Below are 26790 nucleotides of genomic sequence, written 5' to 3' on the forward strand. Positions count from 1 at the left end.
AGGCTGGAAACACAATTTTCTGCTTCTTGCCCAGACCTTTCTTAAGCACCTTTTGAGAGGCATCCAAAAATCATGGGCTACCTTTGGCCATCTGCCCCAGATGGCACTGGTCCAATCTTTTACCTTGGTAAAAACAAGGACTGCAGATGCTGGAAACCAAAGTCTAGATTAGAGTGGTGCTGGAAAAGCACAACAGGTCAGGCAGCATCCGAGTAGCAGGAAAATCGACGTTTCAGGCAAAAGCCCTTCATCTATTCGGATGCTGCCTGACTTGCTGTGCTTTTCCAGCACCACTCTAATCTAGACCCCAATCTTTTACCTTTACAGGCATGCCCTGTCATACATCACAAGTCATCATATGATAAAGATTATTCAACAATAGCGTTGGTTCTCAACTAGCAAGTAAGACTATGTATGTACAGGGGCTGGGAATCACATCCAAATCTGATACTGCATCATCAGAGCAGAATCAAGGGACTACTACATCACACCCTGTCTTATTGCTGAGAGTGACTCACAGCTGTTTAAGGTACATCTGCTGTAAGAAACATATACATCATAAGACAACATGGGCTAAGTGAATGGCAGGTCCAGTCATGGCTGTGACTTGCCTTTCTCGTCTTTAGGCCTCTCTCAGCAGCACTGCTCAGACATGGGATACAATCCCTTAATGTGCTTCAGAACAGAAATTGATGTGACAGCCATCTTCCCAATATCAGATGCAAATTCATCCCCTGATGCCAATCTGCTGCTGCTTTTTAAAAAAATTAACCTATCTTTCTAATCAACCTGTAAAGAGATGTTATTACACACTTCTGGAGCAGGTGGGTCTTGAAGTCATACCTCCCAGTCCAGGGGTAGGGACACTACTACTATGACACCAAGATCAGAACTCAGAGATATGAGAGAACTGATCATTCAGAAAGACAGCAGAAGAGAAAGGCTGAGGAAAAGAAAAGTGAAAGAGGAGTTCACATAACAGGTAAAGAATGACAAACTTTAACTTCCTTTGTATTAAAGAACAAGTTAATCTAGATCCCAGATTTGTGTGAACAGTTTAGTCACGCACAAGCCATTGTATATAGCAAATTCCTTTCCATTGTGCTAGTGTCCTACTGAATCATAACGAACAAATTATTTCATGCAATTCCTATTCCCAACCCATTGATTTACATTTTGTGCTGAGAGATCAGCTATAAACTACATGGTCACTAAATGCATTATTAAAATTAGTGCAGGAAATCTCCCACCAAATTTAATCTATTATACTGTACATGCAATCATGAGCTCTACAGACCAGGAAGATTCTAAATTCAAATCTCTGTCGCTTGGCTGCAGCTTTGTTGATGCCAGGACTCAATCAGATTTTGAACGTTATTATTAATAGATTATCTTGTCACTGCATTGTGTCTTGGTTATTATTGTCACTAAAGCTGTGAACTAGGTCTGTTTAAGAAAGATTACCTCAGTTAACACCAAATTTTGGAAGATCTATTCCTTGGTTCGGTTGCACATAGTAACACAGTTAGATCATTTAGCTGCTCCTGCCTGTTCCGGCAGGTTTAGACTGAAACAATATTATCAAAGATATCACACAGAGGAAACATTCTTCATATTGACTCAGACTGGACTCTAAACTTTAGAGGTGAAGGAGAATTTGTTATTTACTGTACATTAAACTTTCCATTAACCTTGGTTCTGTTTCCATGAGAAAATATTTGACAAGTCTTTTGTTGTTTTTTATTTAACAAATTGTTTCCTTGCCGTTGGTTTCCCTCCCTTCCCTATGTGCCATTCCTTGCTCTTTATCACCTTATTTATCTAATAATTACTGGCATGAGTTTTACTGTTGTTGTGATCTAAGTGATTAGTTAATTCAATAGAAAGTAGGCATTCTAGCTGGCACTCTCGAGAATGTGTGAGCTATCTTATTTCCAACACCTCAAACTATCATTGCATCATATTCTGATTTTGATTCACTTCATGTGATATCAAGAAATAGCTGAACACACTGGATATTTCAAATACAATGATAACATTCTGACAATAGTATTGGAAACCTGTGTTCCAAATTAGTCATGCTGGTATTCCAGTACACCTATGACTCAGACACCTACCCAGTAATGTGGAATACTGCTCAAGTATGTCCTGTCCACAAATAACAGGACAAACCCAGCCGAGTCAGTTATTGTTCTATAAAGTGATGGAGGGTACTGTCACAAGTTCTGTCAAGCAGCACTTGCTCAGCAATAATCAGCTCATTGACACCCAGTTTGTGTACCAGTGGGGTCAGTCAGGCGCTTATTCCACCTCAGCCTTGGATCAAGCATGAAGGAGCTCAGTTTCAGAAGAAGGGGGTAAGAGTGATTAAGCAGAATTTGACAGCGTGTGGTAGCAAGGAGTGCTGGCAAAACTGGAGTGAAGTGGAATTGGATTAAAACTCTTCACTGGTTGGAGTTATATTTGACACAAAGAAAGATGGTCGTAGTTGTTGGAGTTCAATCATCTTAGTAGCAAGGCATCACTGCAGGAATTCAAAGTAATATCCAAGGCCCAACAATCTTCAGCTGAATATTGTTTAAAAACAAGACATTTTCTCAATTAATACCACCAGGCAAAAACACTTTAGCTTCTTTATCAATGACCTTCCCTTGATGAGAATGTCAGATGTGGTAAAGTTCATTGATGATTGCACAATGTTCAGTGCCATTCACAACTTCTCTGATACTACAGCAGCTTGTGTCCAAGTGCAGCAAAACTTGGACAATATCCATCTCTAGGCTGGTAACTTTTGCACCACATCAGGACTAGAAAATGACCATCCCCAACAAGAGAAAATCGCCCATGATGTTCAATGGCAATGCCATTACTGAATCTCCACTATCAATATAAATACACATGTACATATATACATACAATAGCTTTGGAGCAGGTTAGAGCTAGGAATTCCACAGTGAGTAAATCACCCCCTGTTTCCCCAAAGCCTGTCCACCATCTATAAAGCACAAGTCAGGATTATGATGAAACATGCTGCACTTGCTTGGGTGAGTGCAGTTCCATCTACACTAAAAAAACTGGACACTGTTCAGGAAGGAAAACCCACTTGATTGGCACCACATCCACAATATTTACCTCCTTCACTACCAATGAATATGGCAGTAGTATGTGCCATCCAAAAGATGCAATGCTGCAGCTCACCAAGGCTCCTTCAGCGACACCTTGCAAATTTATAATTTCTACCATCTGGGAAACAGATGGATGGGAACACAACCACTGGTAAATTCCCCTCCAAATGATAGTCCATCTGTATTGCATTCCTTCATTATTGCTGGGTTAAAAACCCTGGAACTACTTTTCTAAAGCATCGTGTGTAAAACAGAGTGTAGCAGATGAAGAAGGCAATTCACTGTTACCTTTGGAAGGACAATAAATGCTGGACTAGCCAATGACAATTGCATTCCATTAACAAATAAAAAAGTCAGTCAAGTAACCCAATGTTTATCTACATGGTTTCAGATCAGTACAACAAATAATTCTTCAAATGGGTAGCTGGATTTATAATCTTTTGCTGTGTTTTTGCAGGAATGAAAGCTGTGCCTACAGCTTCTCCAACAAAGTCCCAGCAAAATGCTGACGCTGAGGAAATCTGTCTCTACTACATCAGAAAAAACTGCAACTTCAAAGGTATCTGTAAAGTTTCAAATATTTTGCCAAAGATGATGACTTTCTGTAACACACTTTTACTGATGCTTTGTTTCATTATATGAGGTATTAAATACACATTTATTTTTACCCAATTTGCTTTGCGCACATACTGCATTTACCTTACATTTCCTTCACTGATAGCATCTTCACCTAACAAGCCAGTTTTAAAAGGTATATGAGGCTTCCACGACATAAATTTCATTATAAGAGTAGTTTCCTTCATCAATTCTAGAGCCAGCAGGACACCTACATCAAGTAGCTGTTCCTTCTGAAGGTAGTGTAACTCTTCTGATTCAGTCTTAGATGATGTATAGCATTTAATTCATTCCATTTATCTGTACTACTCACTAGGAAAGATCAATAAAAAACAAATCAACGGAAATGTTCAAAAGCGTATGGAAGTGTAGTTATTTGTAAATGTACTGGCGATGTAAAACCCTGTAACTGAATGAGATAGTTTCTACTGATCTGACAGCCTCAATCTCTCATGTAAAACTAGTTCAAACAGCTCTCCAACCTGAACACAGCCTAAAACAATACAGTCAAAATAAAGCAAATTGAAGTAAGGGTTCGGAGGAAGGATTACTGGACTTGAAATATTAACTCTGATTTCTCTCTACAGATGATGCCAGACCTGCTGAGGTTTTCCAGCAATTTTTGTTTTTGTTTCTAATTTCAAATTGAAGACTGATGTCTCAATTAAGGAGGGAATGGCAGAACAACAGCAGCCCCCAATGAATGCCATGCATGTATTGACCTTGGTATGTGTGGTGATTTGTTATCATCTACCAAGGACCACAAACATCTCTCTTTATTTGAGAGACAAAGTGATTATATAGCTTAAGGAACACTACTCCGCATCAAGAATGGGTCAGTATAAGGAGACAGAACTCCATAAACTACCAGTTAGTACAGGAACTGAAACCATGCTTTGCAAAACTCTGCACTATGTGCTAACCAACTGAGTTAATCAATCTCAACTTGGCAAATGTGTTGTGTACAAAAGGTAATTATCAGTTGAGTTTGGCTGTTAAGATGCCTCATGGGGTGAGGTAACCAAATATGGTGCAGGTACAAACTCACTACTATAAAAGCCAAAGTTAGATTTGTGTTTTGCAAATGTAATATCTGACTTACCCATAATAGCAAATGTCATTACCTCCAAAAATATAGCTTGAATTTTGATAAGTAAATATAAGATTACTAAATGCTATTCATCCCTGCCTTTGTTATTGACAGGCTTGACTATTTAAATGTACTGATAGAGTCATAGAAGTCTACAGCACAGAGAAAGGTCTTTTGACACATAAAGGCTGTGCCCATCAGAAACAAACATCAATTTTAATTCTATTTGCCTGCACTTGGCCTATAGCTTTGAATGCATTGGTATTACATGTGCATATATACATATTTCTTAAATGTTGAGGGATTCTGTCTTTACCACCCTTATAGGCACTGAATTCCATATTCTCATCACCTTCTGAATGAAAAAAAATCCTCACATCCCTTCTAAACCTCCTGCTCCTTAATTTAATTCTATGCTCCTGGTTATTGATCCCTCTATGCAGGAGAAAGGTTTCTTCCTGTCTACCTTGTCGATGCTATTCATAATCTTATACATCTCTGTCATGTCTCCCCATCGGTCTACTCATGCTCCAAGGGAAACAGACCCAGTCTATCCAATCTGTCCCCATAACTAAAACTCTTCAGCCCAGGCATCATCAACCTTCTGCCTTGCAGAAACTTGAAGTCATCTGAAACACAGCTGCCTCTGTCCCAACCTGCACCAATCCCAACTGCCCCTCACTGCTCTTCTTGCTGATTTTCACTAAATTCTGGTTAGCCAATGGCTCAATTTTAAAGTTCTCTCCTTTATTTTCAAAGCCCTCCATATACTGACACTTCATACCTCAGTGATCTCTTCCAGTTGTACATTCCTCCTTGAAATTTTGATGCTCCTCACATGTGGGCCACTTACATGTCTCCAATATTGAAGGCCATACCTTCAGCTTTAGCAGTCTGGGTTCCTAAACTCCGAACTTCTCCTCCTCTTCAACTTGCTTTCATCCTTTTAAAAGTCTCCTTAAAACCTACCTCTTTGACAAAACTTTTTGGGTCTCTGGCTGAATATCTTCTTCTGTGCCACAATATCATAATTTGTTTAATAATGCTTATGTCAAAAGTATTGGGACATTTTATTGCATGAAAGGAACTTTAAAAATACAAAAGTATTTTGCTGTTATTCAGTTCATTGTGTTTGCTTTGAAAGCTTAAAAGGAGAAACTGCCTCAATGATATAGGAATTTTGCAGAATCGACTCAATCTAAAGGTTAATAACCACATTCATATTTTTACAGACAAGTGTATTCGGGTTCACTTCAACCTTCCCTATCGGTGGCAAATATGCAAGGGAATATGGCAGGATTTGCCAAACATGGAGGAGATTGAAATGGAATTCTGTGATCCAAAGAATATCACCAGGTATCTTTCTGATGTATTAAGTCCAAAATTAGACCAAATCATATCTGAATGCTGATGTATTTAAAAATACAATTATCAAAATCACTGAATTCTAGACTTGCATTTATTCCTGTATCCCATGAACAACTTTAATTTCAAATCCAACCTTCAAAAAAATCTAAGGTAATTCCAAATTCTTAACTAAATTTACTTGACAGTTTTATGAACAGGCTTGAGGGGCCAAATTGCTTACTCCTGATCACATGCACTCCTCAATCCATGGAAGCTAGTTGCATGGAACTCCAAGAGAAAAAAAACACAGAAAGCTTATCTATAAGGTTTTACTAATGGAGTTTATCCTTTCTGAAATAGATGGCCAACTGGCAATGCTTGGAATATCCCTGAGCAAGTTGAAAATTCATATGGATGTTTAACTGGATATTTTATTTATTCGGGGAGAAAGTGAGGTCTGCAGATGCTGGAGATCAGAGCTGGAAATGTGTTGCTGGAAAAGCGCAGCAGGTCAGGCAGCATCCAGGGAACAGGAGAATCGACGTTTCGGGCTGAAGAAGGGCTTATGCCCGAAACGTCGATTCTCCTGTTCCCTGGATGCTGCCTGACCTGCTGCGCTTTTCCAGCAACACATTTCCAGCTAATTTATTTATTCACACTGTTTCTCTGGATTATAAGAGAACAAATGGAATTAATTAAAATCATCCTTTCCCAATGAACAATTAAATGACAGTGAGATCTTATGACTTATCACATCACATTTTATAATAACTCTCTGTTGTCTATTAGCTAGTCAGTCCTCTATCCATGCTAATATACTACCTTTAATACTCTTACCTTATTAAATAGCCTTATGTGCAGTACCTCGATCTTTCCACTTCTACAGAAGGAAGTTTAATCTTCAGATGGTCTGATGTCTCAAGTTCTTGTATCATTCTAGTAAATATTTTTGTGTCTTCTCTTGCGTCTCTGTATCCTTTTGTAATGATATGGAAACCTCCTGATGCTCAATGTTCTTTAAATGGAACCTAACTAAGGCGTACAAAATTTACCCAACACTCTCAAAAGTAGTTAAAGGCAACCAGCCAAAAGGGAGGTACAGTGACGATAGCATGAAAGGAAGAGATCCTGCAGGGATTATACACAACTTTAGTTTGAGAGCTTTTTTTTGGTTTTTCAGGAATCATTATATGCCGGTTTAAGAGCTTAGTCAAAGCATACATAAGTGTAGGATGAAACAAAGTTGCTATGTTTTGGTATTAACTCATGATTCATTCTACAAAGACTTAGCCAATATCATAAAGAGAACAAGTACTGATGTGCAACTTTGATGTACAGAAAGTCATTTGCGTCATTACAATGTTGGTAAATGTGAACTCTCGGTACTCCTCTTCTATCATCTGATTTTAATATTAGAGACCTTCATGGGTTAAGATAATTTTTAAAAAAGACAACTACCAATCTAAAATAGATGGTGTAGTTACCTGACCACAGATTGAGCTGAAAATGTGTTGCTGGAAAAGCGCAGCAGGTCAGGCAGCATCCAAGGAGCAGGGGAATCGACGTTTCGGGCATAAGCCCTTCTTCAGGAATCAGATTCCTGAAGAAGGGCTTATGCCCGAAACGTCGATTCTCCTGCTCCTTGGATGCTGCCTGACCTGCTGCGCTTTTCCAGCAGCACATTTTCAGCTCAGATCTCCAGCACCTGCAATCCTCACTTTCTCCTTTTGACCACAGATTGAGGCAAATTCAGGGAACTCAAAATGAAGACACTCAACTGGATAAACTGAAATCACGACCCAAAAACATGGAACCCAGGGAACTAAATCAGCATCAAGAGATTAGCATCCTTGTTTAATTTGCATGATATTGGGAGAGTATTCAGTTTGGAAAGATATTGGAGCTTGACTTAGGAGTATACAAATGAACAATATTCATGGAATTATTTTGCAGAATATTTCAACATATTCTGAAATTTTGGTTTTGGTTTAATTCAATTCATATAATGATGTTTAGAATGCAAAGTACAGAGAATAAAAGATTGGCCAGCCCAATTCTTTTCAAGCTCAGTTATAATTGATCCTGTCATTGACTCCATCCATAAATTGGATGGAGTCAATGACAGTGCTATAGAAATTGCAGTGCTATAGAAATACTCCCAAAACTCTAAAAGTTAATCTAAGAAATCTTCTGAAAACATGATCATCTCAATGTTCAAACCTCCAGTCTACTGTCCTCTGCAAAGATCATTTTTCTTACATCAGGAACACGGCAATTATAAACATGGAACATGAGATATCTATATTTTTCCCTGTAGCCAGCAGTCTTGCGACAAAACTAAATATCTAGCTACAGCCTGTTCCATGGGTCCATTACATACATTCTAATCACTAGTCTCTTTGGAGAATTGGTCGAAAACCTGTGCACGTCATTCCTGTGTTAACTTGGTGCTTGTATATTTGTATATATATTCATGCCCTGAATTAGGTCTCCTTTCAAGTACTCTTTCCTAAATTATTTTAACAGCTCAGGACCTACTCACATCAACTTTGAATTAATGATGTGTGGATCTCACCAGGTGAGACGTCTCTGTACTGCATCTTCAGTTACTAAACCCCCACACTACATCCTTACAACTGAATGGCTGTGGTACATGAATGATATGTTTGGAAAATGGACTGAATATGATTGTCAAGTAAGTTCTATGTTTCTTTTTTGTTCTTAATCTTGGGCAGTAGGCAGCAATGCTGTGTGACAGATCAACAGCTTTAATTGGTGAAAATCATCATTTTGAGGCAGATTTTCAATACACTACCCAGTCAGATATTGCCTTTCCTTAAGAGTAAACACCTTCAGATGAGTAGGAGATAAACAAACTGGTTTGGGGGGGGGGGGGGGGGGGGGGGGGGAAGTGTGTGGAGAGAGACAGACAGAGAGAACAAGAGAGGGAAAACAAATATTTCTTAAAATATTTTCAAGAGCGCAGGAGTTCTTTCCACTGTCTGGGCTAATATTTACTCCTCAATCCATATCTCAAAAACAGATTATCTGATCATTATCACATTGTTCTTTGCTGGAGTCTGCTGTGTGTAAATTAGGTAGTGAACTTCCTATACTACAATGTATTGACTACATTTCAAAAATGCTTCATTGGTTGTAAAGCATGTTGAGACATCCAGCAGTCATGAAAATTACTACATTAGTACAAATTTTTCATCTTTGACATGTCCAATGTGATTACAAACCTTTTCAATTGTACTTTCAAAAATGAAATGTGAAATAATAGATAGCATTTTGTCCTTTGTTACAATCCTGATGGAGACTGATAATTTTTAAAAGGTTCTCAGACTTCCAATCAATAGCTGAATGAGTGATCCCACAAGATTACATGTTACAAAATCTCCATTGTAACAAGTGACTAAAATAATACTTATTGATTAAATGCTATTTTATTTTCGTAGGAAAATCATACTTTCGATACGGTAAGTGACATTTACCTTGTATACTTACCACACTTCACATTAGTTATGGAATTTTAGCAAAAGATCTATTTCCATGTTGTAAAACTCTATGACTCTATGATTGCACTCCCAGATTCCAATGGGTTCCTATCTTCCCATTTCACGATGTAGTAACTTTCGGTGACTGACTACAGACACTGACCTCAGTTTCTGAAGTGTTTTATTAATACAGCACCAGCAGAAGAAGGCAGTTTCAATGATTGTTTTTGCCCTACCCATGCCAAACCCATCCCAGAATCAGTGGAATACTGCAGGATTTGCCTTTTTGACAGAGACCGTCTCACTCTCACTTCTGGCTGAAGTAGCTCAGAAAGTTAAGCAGCCTTTTCTCCCAGAACTTCTGCTGTCAGTCTGTAATGAGTCACTAATTTGTAGGGAGGCCTGTACATCCTCTGGCATAATTTAATTGCACGTATGCCCCTATTCAATATTTAATCTGCCGAACCTCATATGTCTCTTCACTAAATTGAGCTGGCATCCTGTGACCATTCCACTGTCCTGTTTGTATGCTCTTGAAGCCTTTTGCAGTCTGTTTCATTTTCATTTACAAACTTCACCTTTTGTACAATCAATGAACATATTGTGTTGATAGCCAGCTCCCCCAAGATCTATTACTTGTCCTCAAGTGACTATAAAGATACCAACAAAAAGACCTGAAACACTTATCAACAGGTAATTTATCAGCAGTCCATCTGTGCCCAGTCAGTCTGTGGCCAAAAGAATAACTGACACTGGTTGAATGGAAGCCTCCTTATTGACAGTAACCAAACAACCATCCTTCCAACAGGACTCATAGATAGTCTTCTCTGGCACGTAAGAACTTGATGACTTGCCCCTCTAGGACAAGCTGAGCTCCTGTGGGACAACCAAGCTGGGCCACTAGTAACAGTGGCCATTTTCAAGGCTGTACTTTGTGGACTTCAGCACTCAGGCCCTGAACTGACTGGTCTAGGATACGAAGAGAGGCAAAAATGAGGATTGCAGATCTGGAAACCAGAGTTTAGATCAGAGTGGTGCTGGAAAAGCACAGCAGGTCAGGCAGCATCCGAGGAGTAGGAAAATCGACATTTTGGGCAAAAGCCCTTCATCAGGAATAGTGGCAGGAAGCCTTCAGGGTAGATCTCTCCACCCTGGAGTCTTCCTGCCTTTATTCCTGATGAAGGGCTTTTGCCCAAAACGTCGATTTTCCGCTGTGCTTTTCCAGCACCACTCTGATCCAAAAACTAGGATACAAAGAGAGCCACATACCCTGTGTATGACATCACGTTACTCTTGCCTGCTCTCCAGCTGCTGCCACATCGTGTTCTCCATAAACTAGCTACTCTCACATCAGCTCATGCACTTCAATCCCTAAAATGTGATTGAGCTCATCTGGTCTGTAGATAGCTCCCTTGTACTTCATGCTCTGCTTTATGGAAACACCTAGTATTAGAGTCATAGAGCCATGGAGGTGTACAGCACGGAAACAGACCATTTAGTCCAACCCATTCATGCCAACTAGATATCCTAACCAATGCTAGTCCCATTTGCCAGCATTTGGCCCATTTCCATCTAAAGCCTTCCTATTCATATACCGACCCAGATGCCTTTTAAATGTTGTAAGTGCACCCACCTCCACCACTTCCTCTCGTAGCTCATTTCATACATGCCCTCTGCATGAAAAAGTTGCCCCTCATGTCCATTATACATTTTTCCCCTCTCACCCTAAACCAACACCCTCCAGTTCTGGACTCCCACCTCAGGAAAAGTCCATGTCTACTTACCCTATCCATGCCCCTCATGATTTTATAAACCTCAATAAGGTCACCCCTCAGCCTCCGATGTTCCACAGAAAACAGCCCCAGCCTATTTAGCCTCTCCATAGAGCTCAAATCTTCCAATTCTGGCAACATGCTTTTAAATCTTTTCTGAACTGTTTCAATTTTCACAACATCCTTCCAATAAGAGGGAAACCAGAATTGCACACAAGATTTCCAAAAGTGGCCTAACCAATGTCCTGTACAGCCGCAATATGACCTCCCAACTCCTATACTCACTGCTCGGACCAATAAAAGGAAGCATACCAAACGCCTTCTTCACTATCCTATCTACCTGCGACTCCACTTTCAAGGAACTGTGAACCTGCACTCCAAGGTCTCTTTGTTCAGCAACACTCCCCAGGACTACCATTAAGTATATAAGTCCTGCCCTGATTTGTCTTTCCAAAATGCAGCACCTCGGGTTTATCTGAATTAAACTCCATCTGCCACTCCTCAGTCCATTGGCCCATCTAATCAAGATCCCATTTGTACTCTGAGGTAACCTTCCTTGTTGTCCACTACACCTCCAATTGTGATGTCATCTGCAAACTTACGAACTATACCTCCTATGTTCACATCCAAATCATTTATATAAATGACCAAAAACAATGGACCCAACACTGGTCCTTATGGCACTCCACTGGTCACAAGCCTCCAGTCTGAAAAGCAACCGTCCACGACCACAACCCTCCATCTTCTACCTTTGAGCCAGTTCTGTATCCAAATGGCTAGTTCTCCCTTTATTCCAAGTGATCTAACCTTGCTAACCAGTCTATGATGAGGAACCTTGTCGAACACCTTACTGAAGTCCATATAGATCACATCCACTGCTCTGCCCTAATCAATCCTCTTCATTGCTTCTTCAGAAAAACTCAATCAAGCTAGCGAGACATGATTTCCCAAGCACAAAGCCGTGTTGGCCAGCCATAATCAATCCTTGCCTTTTCAAATGCATGTAAATCCTTTCTCTCAGGATTCCCTCCAACAACTGAGGTCAGGCTCACCAGTCTATAGTTCCCTGGCTTTTCCTTACCACCTTTCTTAAATAGTGCCACCACATTAGCAACCTTCACTTTTCTGGCACCTCAGCTGCGACTATTGATGATATAAACATCTCAGCGAAGGGCCCAGCAATCACTTCCCTAGCTTCCCACAGAGTTCTAGGGTACACCTGATCAGGTCTTGTGGATTTAACCACTTTTATGCGTTTCAAGATATCCAGCACTTCCTCCTCTGTAATATGGACATTTTTCAAGATGTTATCATCTATTTCCCCATAGTCTATAACTTTCATGTCCTTCTCCACAGTAAACACTGATGCAAAATACTTGTTTAGTATCTCCCCCATCTCCTGTGGTTCCACACATAGGCTGCCTTGCTGATCTTTGAGGGTCCCTATTATCTCCCTAGTTACCCTTTTGTCCTTAATGTATTTATAGAATCCCTTTGGATTCTCCTTAACCCTATTTGCCAACGCTATCTCATGTCCCCTTCTTGCCCTCCTGATTTCCCTCTTAAGTATACTCCAACATGCTCCCCCCAACACTTCAGTCACTTTTCCTGCCTTATTTCCCAAGAGTAGGCCATGTTTTGAGACGTTCTCTAGTAGGTACACCCACATACTGAATCAGAAGATTTTTGTGGACACACTTAATAACTTCTTCTCCATCTAAACCCTTAACATAATGGCAGTCCCAGTCTATATTCAGAAAGTTAAAATCCCCTACCATAACCACCCTAAAATTCTTACAGATGTCTGAAATCTCCTTCCAAATTTCTTTCTCAATTTCCTGCTGGCTATTAGGAGGTTTTTAATGCAATCCCAATAAGGTGACTTTCCCTTTCTTATTTCTCAGTTCCACCCATATAACCTCCCTGGCTGTATTTCCAGGAATATCCTCCCTGAGTAGAGCAATCATGCTATCCCTTATCAAAAATACCACACCCCCTCCTCTCTTGCCCCCATTTCTATCCTTCCTGTCTCCTCCGCCCCCACCACCACCCCCCACCTCCTCCCCTTACTAGTTTGAATCCTCCTGAGCAGCTCTAATGAATCTCCTTGCCAGTATATTAGTCCCCTTCCAATTTGGGTGCAATCCATCATTCTTATACAAGTCATGTCAACCCCAGAAAAGATTCCAGTGATCCAAAAATGTAAACCCTCTTCCCCTGCACCAGCCACGCATTCTTCTGCTCTGTCCTCTTATTCCTACCCTCATTAGCTTGTAGCACTGGGTGTAATCCTTATATTACTATTTTTGAGGACCTACTTTTTAAATTTCTGCCTAACTTTTTATATTCTCCCTTCAGAATCTCATCCTTTTCTCTTCCTATGTTATTAGTTCCAATGTGTACAACGACCCCCTGCTGGTCCCTTTCCCCTTTGAGAACATTCTGCACCCTCTCTAACATATCCTTGATCCTGGCACCAGGGAGGCGACATTCTGATTTCTCACTGCCAGTCACAGAAACGTCTGTCTCTGCCTCTGACTAGGAAGTCCCTCATCACAATCAATCGCTTGGAAGCTGACGCACCGCTCGTTACATTTGAGCCAGTCTTAGTACCAGAAACTTGGCTGTTTGTGCTACATTCCCCTAAGAATCCATCAACCCCTACATCTTCCAAAACAGCATACTTGTTTGAGATGGGGATAGCCACAAGAAACTGCTGCACTACCTGTCTCCCTCTCCAACCTTTCCTGGAAGAAGCCCACCTACCTGACTGTATCTGCGGTTTTTCTATCTTCCTGCAACTGCCATCCATCACACCCCCTAGCTCCTGTAGTTTCCTTAATGCCTCTAATTGCCACTCCAACTCATCCACGTGATCTGATAGGTTTTTCAACCAAAGACACTTCCTGCAGACATAATCATCAATAACATGGAAATTCTCTTTAATCTCTCACTTCCACCAGGAAGAGCACGTCACTCGACTAAAGGCCATCTTTGCTCCTTAACCTTCTACAGACCTAAAAAAAAAGCACAGTCTTACAGTCTAAAAAACACTGCTCCAGGCTCGCTTAGTAACTATGTTTTATATTTTTAAAATTTAACAAAGTGTACATAGTTCTACATAGCATCTCTGGGCTGTGGATAGCTGCATGAATGATCTTTGAGGATGCTCCCTTTTACTATGCTGGCATTTTTCTTGGTCACTAGCATCTTTATTTTATCCATAACACAGAGTGAGTGTCTCTCATTCCTTTCAATATTATAACATCTTCATCCTCATTTTCATACTACAGTTTGCTCTCTAGTGTAGTATTAAGATCTCAGTCTTTAGAGGCTTTTTCTGATGTCTCTATTCTGATCTCATTTGCATATTCTATTCTACTACATTTGTGGACACGAACTCTCAATACTTCGGAGAACTCTGCCAGATTGTCACACATCTGCTGATGTCCAAGTACTCAGCTACAACCTATAACTCTTGAGGATTTACCTCTTTGTCCCATGGAGAATCAATATGACAGTCCTCCCCTCTCAAAGGGGGCTGTACACTGATATCTCTGCCTTTAACACCTTCTCCAGCACAGTAATGCTGCACTCCTCACCTAATGCCCTTGACATTAAAACAATACATCGATTCACTAGTGTGCCGGTATCTGTGCTGGTGTGACAATGCTTCCTCAGACAAATTTATCTTCTTTTGTTTCCCAATATGTTTTGGTGTCTGGGGTGGGACTACAACCTGTGAGATGAAGACATGAAAACCATTATCATTCTTCAGTGATGGGTCTGTATACTACATCTAGTGCTTAGCATGCTGTCAGACTAGATTTTCCTCATAAATTCAGTACTACCCTTTGACTTTGCATCCACATTCCCCGCAACCCAAAACCCTTCAAACTCAATAGCCTCCCAAAGTAAACAGCCTTGTGAACCACCAGCATATAATTCCGGGAATGCCTCTTCTGTGGTCGTGTTCAGGTGAAATGGGGGATTTGCTGACACTCATATGTTCTCTAGATAGGATCCTGGTTCACACTACATACCACATTCAATCTCAGCATTGATCTTCAACACCATTCATCTCCCTTTCTTGACCTCTACCTATTTGTCCTGCAAGGACAATAGGGAGAGGGAGATGAGTCAGTGCAATGCTCTTTGGAAAAGGGGATTTCCTCCCGCTGATTTGAAACAGCATCTCCCATCTGGTAGCCTTACTTATTATCACTGTGTGCTGTGTAGGTGACTTGGGTACACATTCCTCCAAGCTTGAGGAGGAATATGCACTCTGTGTCCCCCGAGATGCTTTGCATGATGTATGCTTGAATCCGAGGGGAGACACCAAATATGCAGAAATTTCAATGACTTTGCTAGATTACAGCAGGCTGCAAAAGTGCTAGTGGCACTGCACTTCAATTTTTCGGAGCTCTGCACAAACTGAATGCAAGCTGTCTTCACCATGATTGGGAAAATCTTGGAGCGGTTAACAAGAGATTTTCCTTCATGTCATTGAACTCCTGCACCAGAATGTTTAGCTCATGGTTCTTAAAGTTCTGAGCTGAAAGTCCCAGCTCTTGCAGTTGCTTCCTGGGTCTGACTTCCTGGTACTGGAGGAGATGGTTCAGTTTGTGTATTTCCTGTGTGGGACAAAACATTGGCTTGATAAGATAAGACCATGTTAACATGAGGTTGGTGTCTTGTGGTCTGAATGCCAGTTTCTCATCTACAGGCTTGGTGGCTATTGATAAGTGATTTGGCATGCATTGTGGCACTGTGGCCATGTTGTAGGGTAACAGAGCTCCTTGAGATACACATATATTTGCCTTATATCCCAATTCCTTTACCTAGAATTGTTTTCAAAGCATGTAACAAGTATGTATAACATTGTAGGCTCGTACAGTAACCTAATTTGATTTTGGACATGCAAACTCTATCTTTCTAGGGAATAAATAAAGTGATTTATTTAGCTGGCAGCAGCAGTCATTACAGTCAGGCATTAGTCACCAGTCAAGGGACGGAAGGAAATAGTATCAGCAAGATGATGATGATCTTAAGAAACCAATCAAGAATTAGGCACATACTGCCTAGAGAGATAAAGCAGTGAAAAAAACAGTAATATTGTAAATGGACATACTGGAGCCCGGTTTTGAAGTCTAGAAGATAAGTTAGATCAATGTACATTCTGTGCTTTTTTAGATTAGATTAGATTAGATTACATTACAGTGTGGAAACAGGCCCTTCGGCCCAACATGTCCACACCGACCCGCCGAAGCGCAACCCACCCATACCCCTACATTTACCCCTTACCTAACACTACGGGCAATTTAGCATGGCCAATTCACCTGACCTGCACATCTTTGGACTGTGGGAGGAAACCGGAGCACCCGGAGGAAACCCACGCAGACACGGGGAGAATGTGCAAACTCCACACAGTCAGTCGCATCCTGCCAATCCAAGACTGATTGTACACTGTTTATATATTGGCGACCTAATTTGAGTTCACAGTTGCCAGTGACAATATACAAGAGTAGTACCGAGCAAGAGCTAATACTATAATAACTCTTAGCAGTCCAGGAGCACAGTAGTATGAAGAGAAGAGAGAAGAAGAATTCAAACCAGAACAGCAGCAGACATGTACAGAATCAACCATGAGCAGTTGTTCTGAAGTGAGTTGGCTAAATCACTGCTCACATTAAGAATAATTATTTTATACTTTTCGTGATACACTTACTAAGTTATGTGAAATGTGTGATTTTGTAGCTAATCAGCATTGAAGGACTTTTCACATCAGCTATCTCATGCTCAGTCTATAATTATAATTGAGGATTCCTGTTGTGCTGTGGTAGCACCCCTGCATCTGGGTTCAATCCCACCTGACCCAGACATGTGTGATAGCATGCTTGAACAGGCTGTTCAAAAATATCTGTAATTGTAATTGTCTTATGTTTTATAATTAAAATTAAATTAAACCCTATAAATCTGACACAAAGGCAGCACTGATCAGCATTTATAGGGTAGCAGGATATAGAGAGAAGCCTGTGTTATCAAAACTTAGCTTTTCTAAATGCTGAGAACATTTGAATATTCTGAATCAAGGAAAGGTCATTAGGCCCAAGCATCGATTTCTTCATAGACCTCAATTCCAATCTTCTCACTATATCCTTCAATTTTTATTTATTGAAGATGTACCTGTTTGCTCATTTATGTATTTACACTGTCTGCTATAATGACAGCTCCTGCTAATTTACATCGTTGCCAACCGCCTACATGTAAAACATAGTTTTGTATGGTTTTGTCTGCCTTTCATTCTTATTAACAACCTATGCTTTGACCAAAGCAAATCAGAGCAGGACTTATACACTAAATGGTAAGGTCATGGGGAGTGTTGCTGAACAAAGAGACCTTAGAGTGCAGGTTCATAATTCCTTGAAAGTAGATTCACAAATAGATAGGATAGTGAAGAAGGTATTTGGTATGCTTTCGTTTATTGGTCATAGCATGGAGTATAGGAGTTGGAAGGACAATTTGTGACTGTACAGAACATCAGTTAGGTCACTTTTGGAATATTGCGTGCAATTCTGGTCTCCTTCTTATCAGAAGGAGGTTGTGAAACTAGAAGGGGTTCAGAAAAGACTTACAAGGGTGTTGCCAGGATTGGAGGATTCGAGCTATAGGGAGAGGCTCGAATGCTGAGGGATGACTTATAGAGGTTTATAAAATCATAGATAAACAAGGTTGGTGTAAGTGGGTCCAGAACTAAAGGGCATAGCTTCAGGGTGAGAGGGAAGAGATATTAAAGGGACCTAAGAGACAGCATTTTCACTCAGAAGATGGTGCGTGTGTGGAATGAGCTGCTAGAGGAAGTGATGGAGGCTGGTACAATTACAGCATTTAAAAGGCATCCGGATGGGTATACGAATAGGAAGGGTTTAGACGGATATGGGCCAAATGCTGACAAATGGAACTAGAGTCAGTTAGGATATCTGGTCAGCATGGATGAGTTGGACTGAAAAGTCTGTTTTTGTGCTGTACATCACTATGACTCCATGACTTTATGTATCCTTTATCACTCTGGTCTCTGGATTTGAACATATGAATTAGGAGCAGGAGGTGGCCACATGGAGCCTTTAGCCTGATGTGCCATTCACTAAGATCATAGTTGATCTGATCACTCCACATTCATGCCTAATTACAATAGTCTTTCATCACTTAGCTTATCAGAAATATAAGTCTGTGGATAGTACTTGAGAACCTCTTCTGTAATTTGGCTTTTAGTTTCCGTTCCTGTGTCAGCAAAACCTCTTGCCTACTCCTTCCTGTCATGCCTTAAAAATATTCAAAGACTCTGCTTCCACAGCCTTTAAGAAAGAGGGTTCCAAAAGCTCTTACCACTCAGAGAGAAAACAAATCTTCTCATCTCTTCATTATTTTTAAATCGTGATAATCCTTGGCAATCCTATCTCATACTTAAAAACATCATTATCATCCAGAGCTTTCTCCAGCCTCTCTCAGAATTGAAACTTTAGATTATACATTTGTCCATGTTTACCTACTTCTCCATCCACTAAAAAAAAACAACAGTACTAAATGATGTGTTAGTAAGCTTTGCTTTGAAGTATTAAGCCTTCACAAGCCAGAAATCTGATCATCAATGGGCATTTTTGACACAGGATGACGTGCATGTGACATCGGCAGACCTTGAGAATGTCTATTTGGCCAATAGCAACGCTGAAGTATCTATTGGAGAATTCAATGAAACATTAAGTTTTAAAGGTACGGTCAGTTCATGTAACACTGTAATCTGTGTAATTTACAAATGTAATGTGACATTGTTGATGCATTTTAGTTTCATGGTATCTATAGAGGAGTAGATTTGGAGAATTTGTTGGAGACCAGAATAGAGCTGAAAATGTGTTGCTGGAAAAGCACAGCAGGTCAGGCAGCATCCAGGGAACAGGAGAATCGATGTTTCGGGAATAAACCCTTCTTCAGGAATGAGGAAAGTTTGTCCAGCAGGCTAAGATAAAAGGTAGGGAGGAGGGACTTGGGGGAGGGGCGTCAGAAATGTGATAGGTGGAAAGAGGTCAAGGTGAGGGTGATAGGTCAGACTGGGGTGGGGGCGGAGAGGTCAGGAAGAAGATTGCAGGTTAGGAAGGCGGTGCTGAGTTCGATGGATTTGACTGAGACAAGGTGGGGGGAGGGGAAATGAGGAAACTGGTGAAATCCGAGTTCATCCCTTGTGGTTGGAGGGTTCCTAGGCGGAAGATGAGGCGCTCTTCCTCCAACCGTCATGTTGTTGTGGTCTGGCGATGGAGGAGTCCAAAGACCTGCATATCCTTGGTGGAGTGGGAGGGGGAGTTAAAGTGTTGAGCCACGGGGTGGTTGGGTTGGTTGGTCCGGGTGTCCCAGAGGTGTTCTCTGAAACGCTCCGCAAGTAGGCGGCCTGTCTCCCCAATATAGAGGAGGCCACAGACTATTCTGGAGACCAGAATAGTCTGGTATTCAGTGGAGGAAATTATGACCCATTTCCCTCCTCCCCCAACCCTCACTCCACAAAATTGGGGTGGCTACAAAGAAGCAGAAGTAGGCTGTTTAACCACTGAGTCTGTCCAATCTTCAATGAGATCATTACAGAACTGAAACCTTCTCCATAGATAGTACTTGAGAAGTGTTGTTTTAAAATTTAGCTTGTAATTTCTGCTCGTCTCCAAACAGAACCCCTTCTCTACTCCTTTCTATCTTGTTGATCTATTGTTTGGTTTCCATTACCTGAATTTTCACTCATATCCAAACATCTTATACAAAAACATCAATTTTTTTTAATGAAAAAGAAAAAAAATTGATCTTTTTGTCTAAATATGTATCTGTTTGTATACTGTTGGTTTATTAAAAGAAAAATAAAGAATTAGGAATGTTTTTCTGTTTGGTCATAACTATTGGAAGGTATAATCTTTAACTTACTCCAGTGTTTAATAAGGAAACCTCAGGCTATTTGATGTTTATCCTGTTCTAGTGGGAAACAGAACCCTTTGCTCCGATTGTCATTTGTCCTAAAGTTTTGGGAGGATGTGACGAGTGGCACTACTGAGTAAATTGTGTTAGGCTGTCAGTTATGGATAAGAAAAGTATCTTCATTATGCATATGCTTCATTAAATGTTGCACCAAATATTCACATTCAGAGATATCCCTTAACCTGAAAAAAGGCCACCTGCTGTAGTGTCACCTTCTCAAACATGATCTCCAGTTCTCAATAGAAAAACAGCAGTTCTTGCATCTCCTCCAGTCACCATCTTCAATAAGTTAGCTTTCATCAAAACTAATTGTTCCTTTAGTTTAATCTTATAGCTATTTAAGAACAACTACAATTCAGGATCCCTATCCAGAGCTGTTAAAAAAATATGTAATCTGTGAATGGTCCTGAGTATGTCACAAATTGATTGAATTACTTAGATCACTGCCCATGGAATTTTATTTTACAAAATCATTTGAGATTCCATTTCTGGATGCATATTGATTGCTCATTGCCTGTATTTGAAATTGTATATCTTCTTTCTCTTAGAAATGATTCAAAAAGATAAATTTTCTGAAAGTGCACATAAAGTTCGGAGAAGGCCAAGATTTATCTCTAAAGAAGATGTGGAGACAAAAGTAAACAGGTAATTAAAAATGCAATTAATGAGGTTGGCAAGCACTTCTCATTATTGTATGTTTGTTTATTCAGCCTCTATTATCTTGCGCAGTTTGAAGTTTTCAGTGAGGTAAGCAATGGTAATAATGGAGAATGGAATGTTTTCTAGCTCAGGCAATAGCATCAGCATCAAGCAACTCAGGGTGGGAATTGTAGGCAGCAGCAAAGGCAACCTGAGGATTCTTTACTTGTTCACAAAAGGTGTGTTTATTCCAAACATTCAGGTTTTTCCGTGAAGGCACCTTCACAGCCAAAATCTTACAAGTTGCTCCTTCACATTGTGCCTAAACATTTTTCCTGTAACTTCATGTTTGAGTTCTCCAGTCAGGCAACTGCCTTGCCATAGCACACAATGGCATTAATCAAAAGCCATAAGTTACAGACTGTGTAACGATGTTTGTAAAATGGTATTTCTCCTCGATCCCTGTTTTGTAAGGTAATGGTTCTGAAAGGGTTAATCTTGAAGTTGCATTAAGTCCACACAATTTGATGAGGCACTCAGTCTTTGTGTGAAGAAGCAGTGTATATGAGCCCCTGATGGAGACAGACATGTCATCTCTGGCTATTAATAGTCTTTGAAATTTTGTCCAATTAGTCAAAGTAACTTGTAGCAAACTAATCCTGTTATGTAAGACATGTGCCTCTTCTCAGTAAGATTCATTGGTGGTTTCTGCTCAACCAGTGCTAATTAAATGGGCTATTAGTCTCAGCTCAAAAGGAGGATGGGTAGCAGTACCCTACCACAACCAGTGCTGCCGTGATTGGTGCCACAACATGCAACTGCCACGTTATCACCTCTGGATTTCTTGACTGTACCATAATCCTTCAGTGTCTCTTCTCTCCATTGTTTCACAAAATATGACTTCCTTCACCTCTTTCCACGCTTGGATTTTTGCATCATGCCACAATATCTTTAGAAATGACATGTATTTTACTGTCCCTGGACTACTACTTGTGGAATGTCCTATGGATCTGTCCTTGTCTCTCCTCTTTCTCATGTGGGCATTGCCTCTAGATGGCATTATTTAAAGACATAGAGTCAGCTTCTACAGAATGGCCTTTGGCTGTAGTGAGGTGCTGATAGCCTGGGATTTAATTAGGGAGCAGTTTGCAAGATGCTTCTCTGGCCTCTCCAGCTTGATGGCAGGATGCTGCCACTTTTCCATGTGCAAGCTTCATTAGGGCTATGGGGCCTTCTAGAAAGTTCTGATGGCATGTGAAGAGTGCTGTCATTTGGATTTTAATTAGCTTAATTAATACCATCACTGGATAGTCATCAATCATCAGAAGCCATCTTTGTTGGCAAAATGGTCAGAGGTTGACAGACATACCAATTGGTCGGGAGAAATTGCCAGGCCACTAAACTCTAAACCTGGCTCTATCTCAGGATGAAAATTTTACCTAACTATTTCAGTGCTCCCCAACCAGCCTTCCATCTTTAATCCTCCATATATTTTAACTCTTCACAAACTTTGTTAGCTGCAGTCCCATTCAGCTATCATCCGATTTTTGCAAAAATGCTGCCCCCTCCACATTTCACGTCAGCTCTGATGAAGAGTCATCTAGACTCAAAACGTTGGCTTGCTCTCTGTCCATGGATGGTGCCTGGCCTGCTGTGATTCCCAGCACTTCTTGTTTTCAGTATAGATTCCAGCACCTGCAGTAATTTGCTCCTTCACTGTCAACTACATTGCTCCTGCTAACATTAATGGATATAAAATCACAGACCATGAAATCACAATGTTCTGACAAACCACTTGTGGTTTGGAAAGTTGTGCCAGTACCACAGGACCTTGGAAAGCTCTACCAATAGTGTGTCCAGATGGGAACATTTCCCTTTCAGGGCTTCATAGCATCAACAAAAGCTCAGAATAATCATTAGAATTTATGATATATAAGAACTAAATGGTTCTGTGAATGTATTATCAGCTGGTGGAATGTCCAGTGGTTTATTTTGGAGGTGTGCATTCCTAGCAACTTTCCACATGAACTTCTCATGCATATAATTTTCCAGTGGTGTTAGTATGAAACTACACTGCTTTTCTTTGCATATTTTGTTTCACAGCTTCAAAGAGTATTTAAATAAAGCCTTAGTGCATGAAAATTGAAACATACAGAACTTCCCCATAAGTTGTGATGGGACTGTGCTCAAACTCCAGCCTTACCTTTACCGTTGTATATAAAGAGAATACCAGATGTAAAAGAGTTTTCAAGATAAGATGCAGTTTTTAAATGTTAGTTCTGAATAGTTTTTTTTGTGTCATTCTTAACTTTTGAAGGCATTTTTCTATAATTCCCAATTTTTTGTTAGTTTTACTCTATTGGCATTTTTACACAAATAGGTGTTTTATTTGGAACATCTATAGGAGGTTCATTGTTGGTCACAGTCTCACTAAGGGTAATTTTACATGAATATCGCATTTGGAGAGGGATTTTATCCATGGGAATTTTAATTTGTAAATTCAGGCTACACTGTGATTCTCCCCTATAACTTCAGGTCTTTGCATGCCTATCATACCATTACCAAGAATCACAAGCTCTTTAGGCTGTTGTTCAGCTTTGCATAGTTATTCAACTTTGACATGATTTGCAAGGATATGTGAAGCCAATCTCTATTAGAGCTATTACTACCAGTCATAGTGGCAGCACTTTTAAAAACTGCAATTGTGTATGCTCCCTGATTTATATATTTTTTGCCTCTTACTATCCTCTCTCCTACTCCCTTACCTTTTGATATGCTCCCAGCTGGAAAATGGGAAGCCTTCAAAAATGAGATAACAAGAATCCAGAGCCAGTATATTCCTGTTGGGGTGAAAGGCAAGGCTAATAGGTGTAGGGAATGCTTGATGATGAGAGAAATTGAAGTTTTGTGTTAAGAAAAAGATGGAAGCATATGTCAGGTATAGATAGCAGATATCAAGTGAATCCTTAGAAGAGTACAAAGGCAGTAGGAGTATACTTAAGAGGGAAATCAGGAGGGTAAAAAGGGAACACGAGATGTCCTTAGCAAATAGGGTTAAGGAGAATCCAAAGGGATTCTACAAAAACATTAATGGCAATAGGGTAACTAGGGAGCGAATAGGGCTCCTCAAAGATCAGCATGGCAGCCTTTGTGTAGAACCACAGCAGATGGGGGAGATACTAAATAAGTATTTTGCATCAATGTTTACTGTGGAGAAGGACATGGAAGATATTGAAATGTGAGGAAATAAATGGTTACATCTTGAAAAATGTCTATATTAGAGAGGAGGACGTGCTGGATATTGTAAAATGCATAAAATCCACTCAACTGATAAAAGCACATTTATCTACTCAATCCCCAGGACCTGATCAGGTGTGTCATAGAATTCTATGAGAAGCAAGGGAAGTGATTGCCAGGCCTCTTGCTGAGATATTTGTATCATCAATAGTCACAGGTGAGGTGCTGGAAGGCTGGAGGTTGGCTAATGTGGTGCCACTATTTAAGAAAGGTGGTAAGGAACAATAGACCGGTGAGCCTGACATTGGTGGTGGCAAGTTGTTGGCGGGAATCCTGATGGACAGGGTATACATGCATTTGAAAAGGCAAGGACTGATTAGGGGTGGTCAACATGGCATTGTGCATGGGAAATCATGTCTCACAAAGTTGTTTGAGTTTTTTGAAGATGTAACAAAGATTAGGGCAGAGCAGTGGATGCAATCTATATTGACTTCAGTAAGGTGTTTGACAAGGTTTCTCATGGTAGACTGGTTAGCAAGGTTAGATCTCATGGAATACAGGGAGAACTAGCCATTTGGATACAGAACTGGCTCAAAGGTGGAAGACAGAGGGTTGTGGTGGTGGGTTGCTGTTCAAACTGGAGCCCTGTGACCAGTGGAGTGCCGATGATTTGGATGTGAACATAGGAAGTATAGTTAGTAATTTTGCAGATGACACCAAAATTGAAGGTGAAGTGCACATTGAAGAAGGTTACCTCAGAGTACAACAGGACTTTGGGCTAAAGGGCTGAGGAGTGGCAGATGGAGTTTAATTTAGATAATTGCAAGGTGCTGCATTTTGGAAAGGCAATTCAGAGCAGGACATACACTTAATGGTAAGGTCGTGAGGAGTGTTGCTGAACAAAGAGACCTTGGAGTGCAGGTTCATAGTTCTTTGAAAGTGGAGGCACAGGTAGATATAACAGTGAAGATGACATTTGGTATTCTTTCCTTTATTGGACAGAGAATTGAGTACAGGAGTTGGGGGGATGGGGGGCGTCATGCTGCAGCTGTACAGAGCATTGGTTAGGCCACTTTTGGAATATTGTGTGCAATTCTGGTCTCCCTCTTATTGGAAGGATGTTGTGAAACTTGAAAGGGTTCAGAAAAGATTTACAAGCATGTTGCCAGGGTTGGAGGATTTGAGCTATAGGGACAAGCTGAATAGGCTGGGACTGTTTTCCCTGGAGCATCGGAGGCTGAGGGGTGATCTTATGAGAATTTATAAAGTCATGAGGGGCATAGATAGGGTCAATAGACAAGGTTTTTTCCCTGGGGTGGGGGAGTCCAGAACTAGAGAGCATAGGTTTAGGGTGAGAGGGGTAAAGTTTAAAAAGGAGCTAAGGGGCAACCTTTTCACGCAGAGGGTGGTGTGTGTATGGAATGAGCTGCCAGAGGAAGTGGTGGAGGCTGGAACAATTACAATGTTCAAAAGACATCTGGATGGCTCTATGAATAGGAAGGGCTTAGAGGGGTATGGACCAAGTGCAAGCAAATGGGGCTAGATTTGGTTAGGATATCTGGTTGGCACGGACAAGTTGGACCGAAGGGTCTGTTTCTGTGCTGAACTTCTCTATGACTTTATGACAAAATGGCTTAGGACCTTTCTTCGAATATGGGCCACCTTCAAAACATACCAACAGAACATTCAAGTAGGAAGTTGTTGATATTTAAATTGTTGTGCTCTGAGATTAAAAAGAAATCTCTCATTGCACCAAACTTTAAGACTTGAGTTAAAATTGAAGTCAATCACAGGCAATGCTGTATTCTGCAGATCCTGAAGGTAAAATCTGCTTAATGCATGCTCAATCAATTTTACTAAAGAACTGAATAACTGTACATTCTTTGAACTTAATTTTAATCCAAAAGATGGTTTTCTGATTGTCTTATTGGCAAACTATCTCTCAAAATGCCCTAGTATTCAGCATTAAATAACTTTACAGCACAGAGGAACCTCTTGGCTAGACCAATCCAAATTAATCCCAATGTGTCATTTTCACTATGATGTGTTTTTATTTCTTCTTTAAATTGTTTATCCACTTTTTTTAACAAGATGCAATGGTCTGTCTTTCAGCCAAGTGTAAAAGTGTGTAATTTGAGATGGAACTCCCCAACTCTCTATATGAAGAATTTACTCTAATTCTCCATCCTCAGTCGTAGTTTTAAATTGAAACCTCATTATTAATGATTTGTTCTCCATAGGGAATAGGTTTCCTCTATTAATTCTATCATATCACTTAGAGTTACTGGAAAATATGACGAAGTTATCTTGGAATTCTACTGACTATCTTCCAATCCCCTGGAGTTTTGCATATTTAAGAGGAAATAGAAAGATCCTTTTCAGATTATCTGATGTCTTACTTCAGGATTTGTTTATAGTTTCAAGTCCATGCCACTCAGCTGCCTTGAGAACTATTA

General features: G+C 40.3%; 1 protein-coding gene across 5 annotated transcripts in view; it reads left to right on the forward strand.

Moving 5' to 3' along the window:
• The window catches only part of LOC122559625 (protein mono-ADP-ribosyltransferase PARP12-like), a 51704-nt gene that overhangs the window by 11897 nt on the left and 13017 nt on the right, over window positions 1-26790 (forward strand). For 2 of the 5 annotated variants that reach the window (XR_006314484.2, XM_043709421.2), the window contains exons 4-9: window positions 3583-3684; window positions 6063-6186; window positions 8704-8872; window positions 9639-9659; window positions 19117-19219; window positions 21007-21103. Coding sequence is in view for 4 of the 5 variants with exons in the window: in XM_043709421.2 (XP_043565356.2) it covers window positions 3583-3684; window positions 6063-6186; window positions 8704-8872; window positions 9639-9659; window positions 19117-19219; window positions 21007-21103 (616 nt within the window). In the remaining variant the exon portion in view is untranslated. The remainder of the gene's footprint in view (window positions 1-3582; window positions 3685-6062; window positions 6187-8703; window positions 8873-9638; window positions 9660-19116; window positions 19220-21006; window positions 21104-26790) is intronic. The other 3 variants (XM_087997264.1, XM_043709422.2, XM_087997265.1) reach the window with 3 other exon arrangements.

This window comes from Chiloscyllium plagiosum, unplaced genomic scaffold (genome assembly GCF_037043375.1).
Source record: "Chiloscyllium plagiosum isolate Xiang-an unplaced genomic scaffold, Cpla_swu_hap1 HiC_scaffold_19, whole genome shotgun sequence".
NCBI lineage: Eukaryota > Metazoa > Chordata > Chondrichthyes > Orectolobiformes > Hemiscylliidae > Chiloscyllium > Chiloscyllium plagiosum.